Source organism: Amia ocellicauda, chromosome 6 (assembly GCF_036373705.1).
Source record: "Amia ocellicauda isolate fAmiCal2 chromosome 6, fAmiCal2.hap1, whole genome shotgun sequence".
Taxonomy (NCBI): Eukaryota; Metazoa; Chordata; class Actinopteri; order Amiiformes; family Amiidae; genus Amia; species Amia ocellicauda.
The window spans coordinates 12563623-12583673 of NC_089855.1; the positions used below are offsets into that span (position 1 = coordinate 12563623).

Below are 20051 nucleotides of genomic sequence, written 5' to 3' on the forward strand. Positions count from 1 at the left end.
TCAAGCAAATGTCTCTGAAATTAATCAATTTCTGCTTGTACTATTTTGTTATTGTATTTTTCTACAACAATAATGAGTCATATTATTATTTATTGTATTTCTAAAAGTCAAATTCTAATGAATGGTGTTCTCTGTAGTCCTGTCTGCTTTCAATGCCTGCTGTAGAGGAGTTGTCTGTAGTTTACTAGTTATGTACCCAGTCACCCACTGTCCAAATAGGCAGTTATTATATTTTAACCAGAGTTACTTTTACTGAAACGGTGACTTTTATAATGAAATTATAGGTTAAACAATAGGCACTGAGAAATCTACACTGCGCACAAAATCTTATTTTCTACATTCCTGAACTTGGCATTATGTTTACTACAAAAATAACTTCCAACCTTTGTTCAAAGCAAGACCGTTTGTTCTTTATTGAGCTAGCTGTGTTCTTTAAATCACACATATAGGCTATGCACTAATTAACTGAAAGATATTTAAAGACCTGCTGGATTATAACCTTCAGGAACCGGTGTCATGTGTATTGAGATAACCCATAACACAATGTGATAGGGAACAGCAAACTGAACTGCATTTAGACATACAGAGAAACTCTTAAATATGTGACCTTTATATGCTTGGATAAGTCACCCATTATTATGTCACCGTGCATTCAGAGAAACATACTTAACAAATCATTATAAGTTACATCACTGCCCCAGCAAATTTAGAGATCATTACTGTTACTTTAACTTTGTATTACAAAACTATTACAATAGTTGGTTCTTAAGATAAATAAAATAAGGTGTCAACAGATTCTTGTGACAATAAAGACATATTCAAATTCAAGTAGTTCAAGTACAATACTGCATTGTGTTCCTCATCAAATATCAATTTATCTAAAGAAATAGTACAAATACATGCAGAAATATGATATAGAGCATGGAAACAATATTATTCCATTCATCAACATAACCCAGCACCCTCAATGGTTTTCAGCATTACTCAATTACTTGTACTTCAAATCAGGAAGAAGAAAAACAGATTTGGAGAATGATGTTGCTGATTTCACCAGACACTAACTATTGAGATACCATCAGATTAGCTGGACAGTAGAGTGGACAAGATTGCAACTAGCATGAATATCTCCTTGGAGATTATTAGGACTGTTTGGACAACCGCAGATACTTTGATATTCCTGATCTCATTCTACTGGCTTTTTATAATGAGCAGCTGTTACTGCTAACAAGCAGTGGCACCCCCAGAAATGTTCATAGGGGTGGTCAGATGGGGCCACTGAAAATCTTGGGGTGGCACACCAAAACCAAAAGCCATAACTGAATTTCAGGAATTCTATTATGCTGTTGTAGTATATAGGCTAGTTGAAAATTATGTCAATATGAGAGTTAAGGAATCGCATACTGATATACTTTGGTTTCTTATTTTACAGTTAATGTTACTAATTATCTGATGTGCCAGCAGCAGGCCGGGGGAGGGGTGACAGGGGTCGGAGTGTGACGCAGTGATGGATGGTCAGAAGTGGCTGGCTGGCTATGCATTTGTTATTTTCTTTCACGTGAACTATTATGAAAAATATACATTATTGATTTAAATGAATATTACCTAATGTAAAATATCAGATAGAAGCATATTATGCATATGCAACTCACGAGGGGGGCCAGTGGGGGACCAGCAAATGTATCAGGGTGGCTGTGGCCCCCCTGGCCACCCCTTGGCGGCGCCACTGCTTACAAAGCCAATACTTTGACAGTTTAATGTTCTCTGTTGCATTAACTTTCAGTCAGTACATTTGTATTTAAATGAACAGTTTATACAAATCCTCCCTCCTCCCTTGCTATATTAGCTACTGATTCGAAATTTCAACTACACTACTTGGCCAGAAGTATGTGGACACCTGCTCGTCAGACATCTCATTCCAAAATCATTGGCATTAACATGGAGTTGGTCCCCCTTACAGCCTCCACTCTTCTGGAAAGGCTCTCCACTAGACGTTGGAACATTGCTGCAGGTATTTGCTTCTATTCAGTCACAAGAGCATCAGTGAGGTCGGGCGCTGATGTTGGGCCTGGCTTGCAGTCAGTGTTCCAATTCATCCCAAAGGTGTTCAATGGGTTTGAGGTCAGGGCTCTGTACAGGCCAGTCAAGTTCTTTCAGATCGATCTCGACAAACCATTTCTGTATTGACCTCGCTTTGTGCACTGGGGCGTTGTCATGCTGAAACAGGAAAGGGCTTCCACGAACTACTGCCACAAAGCTAGAAGTGCAAAATCATCTAGAATGTCATTGTATGCTGTAGTGTTAAGATTTCCCTAAAGAGGAACTAAGGGGCCGAGCCTGAACCATGAAAAACAACCCCATACTATTATTCTTCCTCCCCCCAACTTGGCACTATGCATTCTGGCAGGCAGCGTTCTCCTGGCATCCACCAAACCCAGATTCGTCCATCGGATTGCCAGATGGTGAAGCGTGATTCATCACTCCAGAGAACGCGTTTCCACTGCTCCAGAGTCCAATGGCGATGAGCTTTACATCACTCCAGCCAATGCTTAGCATTGTGCATGGTGATCTTAAGCTTGTTTGGAACTTGGTAGTGATTGTTGCAACCGAGCACAGACAATTTGTACGCGCCGACACACTTCAGCACTAGGCAGTCTCGTTCTGTGAGCTTGTGTGGCCTTCCACTTCGCGGCTGAGCTGTTCTTGCTCCCAGATGTCTCCACTTCACAATAACAGCACTTACAGTTGACCAGGGCAGCTCTAGCAGTGCAGAAATTTGACAAACTGACTTGTAAAGGTGGCATCCTATGACGGTGCCATGTTGAAAGTCACTGAGCTCTTCAATATGGCCCATTCTACTGCCAATGTTTGTCTGTTTGTTATATTTTATACACCTGTCAGCAATGGGTGTGGCTGAAATAGCTGAATCCACTTAGAAGGGGTGTCCACATACTTCTGGCCATGTAGTGTATACAAGTCACAGAAATTAATTAAAAAAAAATCCATTAATGGAGCATATTTTCACACTTATTAGAAAGGAGCTTACAAAGCAGCCAATCATATTACGTCTTTTGGCGAATGTTGTTTAGGATGAATACATTGTTTGTCAATTAAAGATTTGTTGACCTCTTCTATTCTGCTATCTATTCTTTACTTATTAAGTGGTTGTTTTTTATATGTAAAATTCTCTTATTTTCTTTTTCATAATGGTGCATTATTTATTGTTAGAGTTTTTTCAACTTCATTAATATTTACTACAACGTATGTTTTCTAACATTATGATAAACACAGGAAAGAAAACTGTCAGCCCCGGTCTTTATTTGTGAGGAACTCATGCATACTGCAAGAGAGTGTTTATTTGACATTTATTTAACAACTTTAGGCACATTGATTTCAAAATTGATACAGCATTTCAGTGATTTCATATTTAGATACCATTCTGTCCTTTATTAGGGGGAGTTTTGGGTGTTGAAAAATAATCTTTGCAACTCTAGAACCAATCAAAAATTATAACATTGGATCCAATGGGGATAAGAGATTTCACCTAACGAGCAGTTTTCAAGGAGTGAATTACATTCATATAATGAGGGATTACTGTATTTGTATTCTGGGAACATGTAATTTGTAGTATGCACCATCTGCTGGAGACTATGAGTAATGTATTCATTTCATAAACGTTGCATAAAATTCAGGTGTTGAGCTGTTTTGTTTTGTAAATCCAATTAAAATAAAACTGGTGTCTTACATCCTCTGTATTGTCCAAACACGATCTCCCAGAATGCAGCATCCTCTCACTGATGTAATTTATGTACTTGTACCTCCATCCCCATTCGTGTGTTAAAATGTAATCGACCTTGTCTAAGGTTGATTTTAACAGAACTGAGGCTTTTTTTAACCTTTGATATATGTTGAAATACCATGTTGCCAGTTAAGTTTATATATTTACTTTCTGAGCATCATGAATTGAAACAATACATGATTACTGAGCAACTCCTTCTTGCTGTGTATTCATAAGATACTCTTACTTGCTATTTGATATCAAAATGTGTTATTAAATAATCAGACATTTCTGCAATATAGAAACCCTAATTTGTTTATGTTGCTGAATATTTTCAAATCTGTTTATACTCCAGAGAATGATCTGCACCTGTCCTTCCCCCACAGCATATTATTTTAATTAGTAATGATTATCATCAGATGAGGATGGACTCAGTGTGATGACTCTAGTTACCTATTTGGAGTTATATTATTTGTTGAATGTTAAAGAACAGTAAATGGTTGTAATTGGAGAGAATTTCCAGAGAGATATGTTTCCAATTAAAATCATGTTAAGTCTCCATATTTGCAGTGGAATATGGCTTTCTAACTCGATATACACTCACCTAAAGGATTATTAGGAACACCTGTTCAATTTCTCATTAATGCAATTATCTAACCAACCAATCACATGGCAGTTGCTTCAATGCATTTAGGGGTGTGGTCCTGGTCAATACAATCTCCTGAACTCCAAACTGAATGTCTGAATGGGAAAGAAAGGTGATTTAAGCAATTTTGAGCGTGGCATGGTTGTTGGTGCCAGACGGGCCGGTCTGAGTATTTCACAATCTGCTCAGTTACTGGGATTTTCACGCACAACCATTTCTAGGGTTTACAAAGAATGGTGTGAAAAGGGAAAAATATCCAGTATGCGGCAGTCCTGTGGGCGAAAATGCCTTGTTGATGCTAGAGGTCAGAGGAGAATGGGCCGACTGATTCAAGCTGATAGAAGAGCAACTTTGACTGAAATAACCACTCGTTACAACCGAGGTATGCAGCAAAGCATTTGTGAAGCCACAACACGTACAACCTTGAGGCGGATGGGCTACAACAGCAGAAGACCCCACCGGGTACCACTCATCTCCACTACAAATAAGAAAAAGAGGCTACAATTTGCACAAGCTCACCAAAATTGGACAGTTGAAGACTGGAAAAATGTTGCCTGGTCTGATGAGTCTCGATTTCTGTTGAGACATTCAGATGGTAGAGTCAGAATTTGGCGTAAACAGAATGAGAACATGGATCCATCATGCCTTGTTACCACTGTGCAGGCTGGTGGTGGTGGTGTAATGGTGTGGGGGATGTTTTCTTGGCACACTTTAGGCCCCTTAGTGCCAATTGGGCATCGTTTAAATGCCAGGGCCTACCTGAGCATTGTTTCTGACCATGTCCATCCCTTTATGACCACCATGTACCCATCCTCTGATGGCTACTTCCAGCAGGATAATGCACCATGTCACAAAGGTCGAATCATTTCAAATTGGTTTCTTGAACATGACAATGAGTTCACTGTACTAAACTGGCCCCCACAGTCACCAGATCTCAACTCAATAGAGCATCTTTGGGATGTGGTGGAACGGGAGCTTCGTGCCCTGGATGAGCATCCCACAAATCTCCATCAACTGCAAGATGCTATCCTATCAATATGGGCCAACATTTCTAAAGAATGCTTTCAGCACCTTGTTGAATCAATGCCACGTAGAATTAAGGCAGTTCTGAAGGCGAAAGGGGGTGAAACACAGTATTAGTATGGTGTTCCTAATAATCCTTTAGGTGAGTGTATATTTCCCTACAAAGGTGGCTTTATGGTTTTTCTGTCCAAAAAGAGTGATTTTCAAAAAATGTTGCTAACTCAACAGCTGGTTAAGAAAACTTGGCTGTCTTCATTTTAGGATACATTTCTTGTCAAGAGATTTCTCGATGAGTCAGTATTTTATTTAACAATGATATAACCAATAAAACAAATAAATAAATAACATTAATTGCAACTGATTTCAATTTTGAGAAAATATGTCTGTATTGGAAAGCAATAACACAAGTTGTCCTTCCTAGTCATATGAAGCCACATCTTTTTCCTGGTTAAGAAAATTATATACTTATCTGTTTAGTAAGGTAAGTGGGCTGCTAATTTGCAAGTTAAATTTAGCCCTTCATAAGTTAATGCTTGCTCTCAGCAGGATGCAAATAATTAGAGTTGAGAACATACAGCAGTTTTTAACTGAGTTTCTTGAACCAAGAAATGTGATATCTGTTTCTGACAAGTCTTCTTCTTCTATTTTTAGATTTTATTTTTCAGATGCTTTTTGTTGTGCAGTTATTTTTGTAATTCTAATCAGTATGAGGCACAAATATCCATTGAGCCAAGGTAATTCCTGAATAATTGTCAATTATTACTGACATATTATTACGTATAGCTGCCGTGTTACAATCAATTTGTAATCAGCAATATCGCATCAATTAGTAAGCATCCCAGAAGCTATTGTAATGACCATTTGCTACAGAATACCCTTGAAATCAATTCCAGAAAGGTTTTTAATTATGTAAACATACAATTAATAGCCCATAAAATTATTATTGTATTGCTGACCATCAATGTGACCAACATTAATGTAATACAAAATAATACAGGAAATTACTTTATTGTAAACATACCTGTGGTACTTTAAATTTTAATTTGACTGCAACATTGACAAGTGTCTTTTCTATGACTAACCCTGAATTTTAAACATCAGAAGAAAAGCCCTGCACATGTAGTTATATTAAGATGACTAAATTAGGTTTGCTCAGGGATTCTGGTTGGTTGTATGTTAATGTAATAACGTTAATCTGTTTAAAATGATATTTAAGTATAATTATTTGATTAATAAAGAACAAACCCATTCCCACAAAATATTGTAAACAAATAAAACAAAATGTAGTATAAAGGATGTAAACTGTGTTGCAACCTACACAAATTCCACAGGCTTTCAAGGATTTCCAATTAAGCAATGGATATGCAAACATTGATAAATTAATTGAATATGTCCTATAAATTAATTGGAAATTAAAGTGTCATTAGTTAAAAGCTAAGTTTTAAATAATGTAAAAGAATTCTTGCCTAAAAATGCCAACAACTCATTTTCAGCTGTATCCCGAGGTATTCTTTATAATAATACAGGCTAATATTTGCCGTCATTTTTTATTAACAATTACAGTTAAGAAGTCAGGATAAATGACCTGCTTATGTAGTAGTGTAATTTTCTGGCACCTTGATATATATATGTGTTCTACCATTCGGTAAAAATGTCAGTATTTCACCACTAAATATGTGTATCAGAAAATATCAAGGGTAACACAGGAAACAAAAAATATTTGATTACTTCACACATTTATTATTGACATTAGTCCAAGCTCCAAAACAGCAGCATGACAAAATGTCTTGCCTAAATCATGTTACAATTTGATTAAAAGCTTATGTTTAAATATGATGAATAAAATTAAAAAACAACATGAACATTAAAACAGCTGAGTTTATAGTTCATCCCTTAACAATACAAGCAAAATTATATTTAATTTCTTGTTTGATAAAAAATTTCCATATTAGGATATCACTCCACATCCAAAGGCACATAAAAAAAATAAAAACATGTCTAACTACTAAAAGTTTAGTCTGACTAGCATATACAATTGCGTTGTAGGTAACAAAAAACACATTTTGTTTCCCTGAGCTGCTTTCCTACTAATGCAGTCTATGACCTAAATCTTACACTGTTTTGTTTTCAAATCACAATGATGTAGGCTAGATATTATTATCTAACCATTTCAGTATACTTCACTTCTATGGTTTCAACAACTGAGTGCCAACGAATTAAGGTTAACACACATGCTATAAAAAGGTTTCCTTGAATCATCAGGTGAAAATCTACTGTGATTTAAGGCTTTGAAAACATTAGTGTTATTCAATACACATTATTTTGAAAATCGCAATACTGTAAGAAAATAATATAATGCATGCCTATTACATTGTTATAGTATACACCATTATTATTATTTCCATATTACTAATTTATACCACATATTTGTTTCCTCTTAAAAATATGAAGTGTAACTATGTAATGCTATTTAAAACTGAAATAAAAAGGCTGTTGTGTGAAGTCAGGAAGGCTATAGTGCAGCAGCTTAGTTTAACATTTTAAACTAAGTAGTCATTGTCATTTTGCAAGTGTCCAGCTTTGATTGAATCCACAACCCACGATTCTGACACAATTTTAAACTTCTCTCTAAACAGTCTTCTTTGGGATCTCAAGTCTAAAATGCGAGCCTCATCTCCCACAATAACATGAGAAATCCCTTCCACAAGCTCGGATTCAACATTTGCTCCATGAAACCTGAGCTCAAGGGCTCGTATGTCTAAACTTGTCCCACCTATTAAGCTGCTAGGATCTCCAATGACAGCATAGCGATCTACAAAGATTTTAAACTGCCTGAACATACTGGTTGGGAGATCATCCCAATGATACCTCAATTCTAAATCAGCAATGGCATCTGAAGGGATCTGCGTTTCCTTTTCACTGATCCTACTGAAGACCTCCCTTAACTCTTTCACATCTGTGTCTGCATAAAAGCTGTCCCCGAAGTGATCGTACTCTTTCGCAAAGTGTTGCTGTGTGGCTGGAGACATGTGGATCATGTGTTTAGGCTGCCATGGCACACACTGCCTCTTCTCCAAGCACTCCAGAAGCCATTCAGCCTGAACTACATCATATTGGTTTGCAGAAATCAGATTCTTTACCCTCATGTTTTCCACGCCAGCAATTACACAGTAGGTATCTTTACCAGGGTTTTGAACTATGACTCCACCACATTTGGCAACTACTTTCTCAAGCTCATGCTTTGAATGCTGCTCATTTCCGGTCATGACACAGAACTCCACATCCTCAAACATGTCTGACACTTTGCTCACCCTGGAAAGGTCCTGTGACTTGAAGTGGTCAATTATCCCAATGACTTTCTTGGGTTTTGAAACAATCTTGCGTTTCTTTTTGTCGGGTTCATCGTCGTTTAAACGCACGTGCCGAGATGCGAGCTTTCCTGAAGCCTTGTCACGGAAGTTGTCCAGGTCCTTCAGCGTCATACACTCGTACCACTCTTTATCATCCCTTATTTTTTCTATCCTTGGAAAGCGCAGAGTGCATTCTGTCTTATACATATCGCTGTCCACAATTTCAGCAGCCTTCACTTGAACGATCACTGAGTTGCAAGGGTCGATATAAACTTCTGGTTTCTCCGTGCCACACAAAATAGATGTGGGGGGATCCTTCTTACGGTAGGGCTTCCAGTGCTTTGCCAGTTTTAGGCCCAGGTCATAGAGCTCTTTCATCGTATAACCTGAACCAACACGGACAAGAGTATGAAACACAGATGGCTTTTCACCAGGTGGTGGGGCTTCAGCAACAGCACACAGAAAATGGGACATCATTCCACCTCGCATGCCTTTCCCCCAGTATCCTCCAACGATCAAAAGGTCAAGTTCATCCATAAGGCCATCCACGTATTCTGGCTTGATCTTGAGCCATCCCTCTCCACGCTTATCTGGTTTGTAAACAGACAAGGGATCCTTTACCATAATTCCTTCTTCCCTGTTGTCAATTGCTTCATTGAGGGTATCTACTACCTCCTGCTTGGTCCTTGCTTCAGTTCTGTGTACAACATGAATCCGACCTTGTACTTCTGTAAAGGTGGTCTGAAGGGTCTCGTAGCGTTTTCTTAGTGTCTCGTGTCCCATTTTCTGGTCATTCACCAATAGCACGTCAAACACACAAAAACATGTCTGCAACTCAGAATCCTCAACCATTCTCTTAATATCAAACTTGTTACCTTTTTGCATGAAGGTCTGTGCAGTGGGATTATACGCCATCATCTCACCATCTAGGATGCATCTGACAATGTGAGGCTTGAAGACGTTGTGTATAAAAGGAGTCAGTGATCCCTCCAATGGCGATGCCCCAAACTGTTGTGTGTACTCATACCCATTGCGTGAGAAGTACTTATACACATCCCCATCTTTGTGCAGCTGCATGCGCTCACCATCCAGCTTAGTTTCGATGTAGAAACTCTGGTTGTTCATCTGCTTTTCAATTTGCTTTAAGTTTGCAACAGCAGCCAGCATAGGTTTGAAGGGAGAAAACAGTCCGATGGAGACATCAGTGAGAGAAACGGAAGGGTCATGCAGTTGTCTACACACTTTCTCGAGATCTGTGGTCACATTGTGTAGTTCTGCTGAATCTGGATGAAATATCTGGAAGATGGTCTCTTTACTGATTCCTAATTTCATGTCTTTGAGGATCATACGGATGAGCCATTTTTGCTCCAGAGCTGAGCTTCGGGTAATCAGCTGCAGCAAGTTCTTTTTCACAAGGTCCTTCTGTTTTCCTGCGTTGTTACTAGCGACAGAATCCAAGAAATCATTCACCTCTTTAATGGTTAGCTTTCCATGGTTTGGGCATCTTTTTCTAAGCACAAAGTAGGCCATGACAGCAAAGTCCCCTGCCTCTCCCTGTGATGTAGTTGGAGCTCTATATTTCAGGAGCTTATTTGCCTCTGCCCCATCCTTTGGCAAACCTAAAACTTCTATGTATAGTTTGGCAAGCATGTTTTCCTTTATCCCATATGCCATCCTCTCACGTTCCAACTGAGGAACAATAAGACGCATTGCCTGGTAAAAGGAGTCAGTGGTGTTTGGATCATCCTTGTGGAGCACAGCATGAAACTTTCTCCAGGATTCAAGAAAGTCTTTCAGATGTTTAGTTTTCTCTGGTCTGGTTTTTGTTTTCTGAATTTTTTCCAAAGTTGAACACAAGTGGCCAAAGGGAACTTGAGAGGCGACAGTACTCGGAGTTGTGATTGCAGACTCCGCTGCTGCAGCCATTTTGCGACGAAATATCTTAAAAAAATAATAATAATAAGATTAATGTTGGATCTTACTTTGAAGAATTAAACTTGCTTTGGCTTCATTTTTAACTAAAAGGAGCCTAACAAATAACAAATATCCCAAGAAAGGAGAAACATCACATAGATGTAAGTGAAATTACTTTAAATTGTCACTATTATAAAATCTGTAAAATTATAATGGTGACTTTCAATAGGTGTGGAACTTGATGTGGTTAGTTTAGCTGCATTTACCCAAAAGAAGAAACTTCTTAACAGGGCATTACTTTAATTTGTATTCTATATCTCATGCCTTTAAAGTTCAAGAATCAAAATATAAAATATGTGCACCACCTACTGGTGAGAAATTAAATTAAATACGGGAGCACCAACTACAGGGCAAGACAAGCAGAGTAGCCTATTTATTTGTCTCAAAGCGCTATAGGCGTTCATCACTCCAGACTCAAGTAACCAAGAACATTTATGAAATTGTAATTTACAAATTTTGAAAGAAAGTTCTGAAAGCATAAATAAAACGTATTCCCAGGACAAAATGTACATCTCACATGCATAACTACTAGGATGGCTTGCACGCAATAGGTTAACAACTTGTTAGTACTTGCCCATGATGCAGACGATAGGCTATTTTATCGGTCAGAAGTGGTTTAGATGACACATACAACAAACGAAAATAAATAAGTAAACAAACACATAAATCAACGGGACAACAAAAATAGGTAGCCTTTGTGTTGTTATATCAAACAGTAAAGGTGGATTGGTTACCTATCGGTCTGACAAAACTTAATTAAATTGCATTACAAACATACGATTTAAATGCAACCAAGTGTGATTTTCGTATACGACAACTTTGTGAAATTTGATTATATATCGATTCACTTATTTGGTTAAACAAAAGTCATGTACTTGCCACCATACTTACAATACAACAGCCAAGAGACTGCAACTGAAGAGCCACTTCCGCATTACGACTTCTAGGACCGGAAGCCGTCTGCAAATAGGTCCCCCCGGCAACATTGCATCATCGTAGAAAACACATTTCATACACGTCACCTTATCACATAAAAACTGAAACACTTAAAATAATACACATAAATAAGAATAATGTGATACATTATTGTTTTTTGTGACATTAGCTGAATCACATAACTGAGCTCCCTTTTTCTGTGTTCCTTCCGTGGGTCTTTGTTGCTGTCCGGAGCGTTAGAGGAGTAACACAGAAGCTGCTCAAAGAGTCTCAGGAAATACTACAGCAGTGCATACCTGAGTAAATCGTGAATACAACCAAAGACTGAAAAGAGACACAAAGCGTCCCCGTCCGAGGCTTGCAGCGGGAAGCAGAGGTCCAGGAGGATGAGAAAGAAGTAAGACTGGACATATTCGCGGCGTGGTTACCCAGTGTGTCTCTGTAACGCTAGCCCACTATGACAGCCGTGTAAGCGTATTGTATTAACAAAGGAGTGCCGTGGTGTATTTCAGTTTGATCATTGTGTGTTCTGTGAGGAAATATAAATGCAAAACGCATTGGTTTAATTTTACCACAATTAATTGAGGATGACCTTTAGCTCACATGGGTAGAAAAAAAAACGTATTCTATATTAACGCCATTGGGCGGTTTAAAAATGGCCTATCTCGACAAGGTTGTGGTTGGGGCTGCTGTGTTTCGAGTCAGCTGTCAAAAGGTGAAATATGTTGTACTTTGGAGCATTTGAAAAGTTGCAGACCGATGAATGGGACTGATAGTCTAGACAAGAATTAGGTGCTTTTTTTTGTTTCTAACTCATGATTCTAACTCTACAACTTGTAGGTGGATGGTGCTTGTTAGCTCTTCTGATCGTGTTAATAAAAAATACAATTTGCCGAGTACAATATGCCCAGGGTCAGTAAATTGTGTTTTACTTGTTATTTCTTTCCTATATTCCGCATATGGGAATGCTTAACTAAAACGCCTGGTTTGCACAATACACGAGTCCAATGCACCTGACAACTGAAGTTCATTGACTAAATAGAAACTCAGTAACCATACATATTTGGCCAGGTTTCACACAATGCAGCAACTTAATGTAATTTAGTTTGCTGAATTAATTTGCTTTATAGTTGCTAATTGACTAACTACTGTATCAAATTAAGGCTGAGACATGATAATTTTATGCCTTCTGCATACTGTACAAAGGGATCATTTTATTTTTTGAACTGCTACTGTTTCATTGTCAAACTCCAAATTGCAGTTTATACCAGAAGTTCTGAATATTTTGAGTTGGTATTATGTGTAGCATGTTTTGATTGACTGTCGCTTGATTTAAACATCATAAATCAAAATCTGCCATCATGTGACAGCACTACTAAAATGGCAGAGGGATTACTCTTTAATGGGGTGCATGGTTTTGGCATCAACCTATTCCAATTTCCTGGTATATTAAGTTGTGAAATTGAAATTAGGCCTACATGTTGATATGATTTGGCATTATGTTTACTATAACCACACATCCAGTAGATATAATGTAGTCTTACTAATTATTTAGACTACTTATAATTTAACAAGAACTTAAAACTCAAAAATCTTAAAGTGGTTTAAATCAATGATTAGCCTATTACTGAAATCAAAGTGTGCATTGCAACAGAAGGGTATGTGATGCAACTTGTTTGTTAGTGAACACAATATTGATAATTTTAACTCCCTTTAAGTATTATCAGTAAGTTTAAGACAATTTAAAGGTGACCATCCCCAGAATACCTGCTATTTTATTTGTCAATACTCCCTCTGGGACATCAAAAAAAATCATATTCTTTATAAATGGAAACCTAAATATGTAATCCTTCGAATTTATAAAGATATTCTTGAAATAGTAAGAACATGATGTATAATATGTATTCAAATATGTGTTTAAAAATAAATCATATGATAAATGCCCTCTTTAGACAGATATTACAGACCATTATTGTCTTGATTCAATCTTTAAAACAGTACATGACTGGTACATTGCATTTCAAACAGGGTTTGACCCATACAACATAGGAAATATTGTCCAGGACATGCATTAAAATTGTTTTATGATTATGATATTTATTTAAGGTTTTCAATTTCTAAACCTGTCCTTGCTTATTTGTTTTATCCTGTTATGCATTCATAAGCACTCAAGTGTTTTAAAATAATGTTTACTGTGAATAATGGCCCACAAAAAAAAAAAAAAAACATTAACATGTTTTAATAGAAAATTACTTATTTCTTGAAAATCATAATAGATCCTGTAATTTGATTTATTAGTGCACCAAAATATCCTTCTGGCCAGAGCAATCTAGCATGCAGTATTTTGTCTTTACATGGATGTTCACAATTTCATTGAATCACCCTTAAGTAGTACCTGATGCATGTACAGCAGTTCCATGTCTTTCATGTATTCATAAAAAATAAATTACTTGTATAAACAGCATGTTTTTAAAACACATCAAATAATAGCAGTTTTTGTTTTTCAGGGGTGTACTCTGTGACCTGTAGGGGTCTTCCCTGTGTTCTGCCCGAGTCACAGGCTATAAAGGCCCAAGCCTGTGGTCTGGGCAGATGCCTTTATCAGATGTACCAGTTGTTTGCCATGAGTGGCTTATTTCCAAATACAGTAAACTTCCACTTTTCTTCAGGAAACAGCAGCAAATTAAACTTCCTTTAGGAAATTGCTGCTGTTAAATGCTATATTTCATGCCAGTTTTTAAGGGACCCACAAAACAGGCTTGTATTAGGTTTATTTTTGGAGAAGCTTGTTTTGTTTTTTCAGTAACCATTCCACTATCAAGTCCCCAACAACACTTTTTACAAAACTATAATATAGCCTAATGTATGCTAATGCATTAATCTTTACATATTTTCATTTATGATGCGTAGACTTTGCACAGTATCATTTTAAACATCCCTCCGAACATTAGCAGCAAAATAGTATATGTTCATGATTGGCGCTTGCATGAAGTAGAAGGTAGAAGACGAGTCTCATCGAACACGTCTAGGTATAGCAAATTGATGTATTCTCACAAATTTCTGAACATATTTAAAAGTGGGACTTTAAATTTGATTCTGCGTTGAACAGTACCATGATCAAAAGCCAGGTGGCAGCATAGGAATGGCAGCTGCGATTGTACCGTAATTCTGCAATGCATCAGTACGTTAAGATCTCATAAAAATGCATTTATTCTAGTTCATGACTACACCTAGGCTTACTGTAATGCCATTTTCATGTAACATGACCAATTTTTCCCCTTTTTTTTGTAGAATACGTGTGCTGTAAAAAAGGTACTCTTGCAGTAAAAGAAACTACAATGGAAAAGTCATGGAGGCTGTGGAGCGTCGCTGAAAAGTGGTTATTAAATGTTGCATCATGGTCCTGGGGTTTGTGCCGCATCTCGCTGTTAGCTCTGATCTTAACTTTTCACTTGTACGGAGGCTTCATGCTCCTCGCACTCATCTTTGCTTCAGTCGCAGGTATACTATACAAATTCCAAGATGTGCTGCTGTATTTTCCAGACCAGCCCTCCTCATCCCGTTTGTATGTTCCCGTGCCTACTGGGATCCCACACGAGAACATCTTCATCAAAACCAAAGACGGTGTGCGTCTCAATCTGATTTTGCTTAGGTACACAGGGGACAATCCAGCCTTTGCACCCACCATAATATACTTCCATGGAAATGCTGGCAATATTGGTCACAGGATACCTAATGCACTCCTGATGCTGGTCAATCTGAAGGTGAATGTGGTGCTGGTTGATTACAGGGGATATGGGAAGAGTGAAGGAGAGCCAAGTGAAGATGGGCTTTATTTAGATGCAGAAGCAGTGCTGGACTATGTCATGACTAGATCTGATATAGATAAAACAAAAATTATTCTATTTGGCCGCTCTTTAGGAGGAGCAGTCGCTATACACTTAGCTTCGGGGAACCCCCATCGAATCGCCGCCATAATGGTGGAGAACACTTTTCTCAGTATCCCTCACATGGCCAGTACTTTGTTTTCTTTTTTCCCAATGAGATACCTTCCACTCTGGTGCTACAAAAACAAATTCCTGTCATACAGGAAAATCGCACAGTGCAGAATGCCTTCACTTTTCATCTCTGGTCTGTCTGACCAGTTGATCCCCCCTGTCATGATGAAGCAGCTGTATGAACTATCTCCTTCTCGGACTAAAAGATTAGCCATATTTCCTGATGGCACACACAACGACACGTGGCAGTGCCAAGGCTACTTCACTGCACTCGAACAATTCATCAAAGAACTCCTAAAAAACCATTCTCACGAGGAAACTGTGAAATCGGCATCCAATGTGACAATTATATGAGATGACGCTTAAATGTGCATCAGTTAGTTCAAACCTGTAAAAGAATGTACAATTTTTGATGTGTTTTTTGTTTTATTTAGTTTTGCGCAGTTGCATAAAAAACAAGGGAAACTGGTTGGTTTGGGCTTCTGTGGTGAATTAAACTCAAAATGCCTTTGTGTATCCCTTTTTTATTATAATGAGTGCATGGTGGACTCTCTTTTTGGTTTTATTTATTTGACCTCAATGGACCTATAGATTTCATTTAAGGGTCTTTTTCAAATACATGTCATTTTTGACTATATATACCAGTATTAGTCTTTTGGGGGGAAAATTTGTTTTAAAATATTCAGCGTCACCTCATGTGCTTACTTTTCTGGAAATCGCTTGACCTTCCTGGAATTAAGTTTGGTAATAATTTCAGTGAACAATAAATTCTCTGCATGTCTTCCAGGGAATAAAACCATACAAGGAAACAAAAAAAAAAAAAACTTAAATTGCTGTACTTTATAAACAAATTCTGTAGTACAGTGATCTACTAAGCCATTGTAAAGACAAACAGTATCATCTTTTTTTTTATCAATTGTAAAAAGAAAAAAAGTTTATTTTGCTTGTGATAAACAATTTAGTAATACTTGCTTTAAGAATGACCATGTGCTTTATGTAGTCCTATCTTCCTAAAATAAAACTATAAGCTGTTAATATATTTTGCAGAGGAATGCTATTTGCAAGATATTTCTTGCTTTGTGATGCATAAAAATAAAATAAAGAAAAATGTTTCCCGACAGGTTCGGTATGACGTGAATAAACAAACAAAGTTTTCTGAATAAATGTGCTGTTTTACATGTAAAATTGTAGCCTTACAGGGATTTTGCACATAATTGTACATAGCCATTTGTGCAGCACTGACCTATAATGTTCAGGGCATTTTCTGTGAGATTACACTTCTGTTTCAGCTCAATGCTTGGGCTAAATATTTTGCATAAAGTCCATCCCATTTTGAGAAAGCTTGGATGTAATGGCATTTTTAGTTTTTTTGTTTTTTGAATTACAAAATCTTTGAGAAAAATATCAATTCACTTAAGGATACTGATGTTTTGTATCTGGTTAAATTGACTGAATTTCATTTGTCAGAAAGAAAGAAAATATGAAAACAAGTTAAGCTTTGGTGCACTGAAAAACAATTAAAACAACTTGCTGCTGTAAGTACACTTTTCAGAAATTGAAGAGACTGAATACCAGCATTGACACCAGTGGCAACGAATACACTACATCTATGAAGGAAAGCATTACATTATTACATTATTGTAACAAAATAAGAAAATGCTTTGTAGACGAGTACTTGTAGATTTAAGCATCTGAATGATACTTTAACTTAAAAACAATCAAACAGCATGTATGTACCCTGTTTTCATTATTAGTCAATCCCGTTTTTTTTGGTGTGTCGGACTCCAGTCCTGGAGGGCCACATTATCTGCTGGATTTCGTTCTACCCCAGCGCTTGGCTCCTTACTTGGTGTAATTAAACAATTAACTGCATGAATTTAACACTTCTCTTAAGACTCTGAAAACTCCTATGATTTCAATGTTTTGAGTAATCAGGTAGCAGCTATAAATGTACAGTTAAAGTTTTAGATAAGCCTACCTCAGTAAGTGATGACATTAATTAAATAATTGGGAGCTACTGCTGGAACAAAAACCAGTAGACCCTGTGCTCCCCCCCCCCATGACTGGAGTCTGACACCCCTATCTGAAAAGTATTTTAACAATTATATAAATCTGTGTGTCTGTATGTACATGGGTATATACACACATGAAACCCTATATTACCAATCACTGGAACCCACGGATAAAATAACAGAATACAGCTGTTTACAAGGAGGCATACTCTGGGCCTACTGTAGTATACTAATTACTGTAGTATAGAGGGTTAACATTACTTTTTGATAGAGTTCTCCAGGATAGGAGTTTGTATCTGCATTTCCCCCCCTGATTTGCAGAGGTGTTCAGTAGGCTTAAGGGCAGGATACAGAGCAGACACAGTCTTCAGGTCACTGGCTTAATCTCTCATGCACTGTACACGGTGCTTTTTTGTTAGTTTACCACAAAATTCCACCAGATCTGGCAGTACAGTGAATATTAAAATATACATAGTAGCAGTCATAGCCCTTCATTAAATTCAATGGCCATTCAATGTGTATGCCTTTGGATTACGGCATATGCCCTCTATATAGAACATGACCTTCATTACAGGTTGAGGGAGGATCTTCCCTATCCATTTGGTAATATAGTGTCTATAGATATATATTATGATAAAGGGAATTAAAATCTTATTGCTACCCTAATAAAACCTTTTTTTTATTTCCTCTCCTTGGTGCAATTCCATGTCATGTTCTGTGTCACTTAAAAAAATATATATATTGTTCAATTTGCAATGTCACAATTGAGCGATTGTGAATAATGTATACATTGGCAAATATGTTCAGCAACATCAGTACAGAGAGCTGTGAGTAAAGCTGACTGACTCTGCTCTGGCCAGCACTGTAGATTTGATTGAAGGCCATTGTACGACACCCAGAGGTGTAAGTATGCTTTTATTTCTTTGGTTTTGGGAGGGCAGCGATAAGAACAAGTCTGTAGAGTTTATTAGAGTGTTCAGAAATCTCTCTCAATGTAGTTTTGAGATCAAAATATAATATTAAACAGTTTCTACAGAAATCCTTTTCTAATTTTACTAGTGGTTTCTTTTTTCACAGTGTAGGAATTAGTTAATGCCGTTAAAAGGTTTGAGCATAAAATAAATTTTAATGATATCATCTATTTATGAATGTTTGTACATATAGTTACAGTATACTCATTCATTCCACTCAAGTTAACATTGATGAAAGTGAATGACCTGACTTGGGATTGTCTACTTTTCCTTGTTTTTATGGATAGTTGCCATAAATTGTGAAATATCTATGTACGATTACCATAATAGTTGTTTCACACAATGTCTTGGATGTATGTTTTTTGTTGTTTTTTTCTATACTCTTTTTTTAGTACACAATCACACTTTCTATTTTCTGTACTGTTACTTGCAATAAACTATTAACATTGAAGTTCTATGGCTTGCCTTCTGTCAAATTTGTGATCTGTAGTCTTAGACAATATGTAAAGAAAATGTTGAGCACTATTAATGATCTTAAAATTTAGTGGCTCCTCTTTCAATAAAGTCCATTTATCTGTGTATAACCCCCCCCCACCTGCCCTTCTCTCCAGGCATTTAGAGGTAGCGTCCATTGACCAATGACATATAGGAAACAAAAACAATCTATATTCTGCAGATTCAAAACAGACTACATAATCAATCTGACAAACATACAGATAATAATTTGAAATTATAACTTCCCTTTTCCATGAAGCATCTAAAAAAAATTACATCTCTGAAACCGGTTCCTTAGAAGTTTGATAGATAAAAACAAACTGAGTTTCATTTTTAATTTCTTCATATTCAAATACACTATCACTACTGCCAAATAATTGTATGATTCAACATTTTAGAGTGTGAATGCAACCCCTCAAAAAACACATGATTGAGCTCTAAATAGTGTTTTTCAAAATGGTCTAACACTATAAAATCTTGAAATTATAAGGAATATTTGCTTTCAATTTAAATGCATACTATTTTGGTCTTATACCACAGGGAAAGAATAAGTAAATGATCAGAGCTTTGACAACTATATTTGTTGCAAAAGTTTAAATATATGTAATCACATTTCAAAGATGACTTGTAGTGACTGCACCCTGGCACTGAAAAATCGGGCAACATGAAGCTTTCTCTGAAGCTTTTGAAAGTACGGCATAGCCCTGACTTGAGCATAACTGGGCATTCAGACTCATGAGTTCGATTTACAGTACTAGTGTACTACATTTATATAGTAGTATTTTCTGCAAACCTTTTAAACATCCCGGGGAAATTCAAAATAACCTGGAGTTCATGTTGTTTAATTATATTCATATTTGTTTTGTACTAG

General features: G+C 37.0%; 2 protein-coding genes across 3 annotated transcripts; one reads left to right on the plus strand and one right to left on the minus strand.

Annotated features, from left to right (window-relative positions):
• Positions 1-7163: 7163 nt before the first annotated feature.
• lig4 (ligase IV, DNA, ATP-dependent) lies at positions 7164-11716 on the minus strand. Its single transcript, XM_066706160.1, has 2 exons — positions 11660-11716; positions 7164-10735 (listed from the first exon to the last, which is right to left on the minus strand). Exon 2 carries the CDS (start codon positions 10718-10720, stop codon positions 7985-7987), a length of 2736 nt encoding a protein of 911 aa, XP_066562257.1. The 5' UTR covers positions 10721-10735; positions 11660-11716; the 3' UTR covers positions 7164-7984.
• Positions 11717-11940: 224 nt separating this feature from the next.
• On the plus strand, positions 11941-19142 carry abhd13 (abhydrolase domain containing 13). 2 transcript variants are annotated; one of them, XM_066706162.1, is made up of 3 exons: positions 11941-12101; positions 14996-15112; positions 15200-19142. In XM_066706162.1, the coding sequence occupies exons 2-3, from the start codon at positions 15043-15045 to the stop codon at positions 16054-16056; spliced, it is 927 nt and encodes a 308-aa protein (XP_066562259.1). In that variant the 5' UTR covers positions 11941-12101; positions 14996-15042; the 3' UTR covers positions 16057-19142. The 2 variants fall into 2 exon arrangements, with proteins under 2 accessions (XP_066562259.1, XP_066562258.1); XM_066706161.1 differs by having other exon boundaries at positions 14996-19142.
• The last annotated feature ends 909 nt before the right edge of the window (positions 19143-20051 follow it).

Bases quoted from the DNA above. Each gene is read 5' to 3' on its own strand.
- lig4 (XM_066706160.1), bottom strand. From the start codon at position 10,720: ATGGCTGCAGCAGCGGAGTCTGCAATCACAACTCCGAGTACTGTCGCC.
- abhd13 (XM_066706161.1), top strand. From the start codon at position 15,043: ATGGAAAAGTCATGGAGGCTGTGGAGCGTCGCTGAAAAGTGGTTATTA.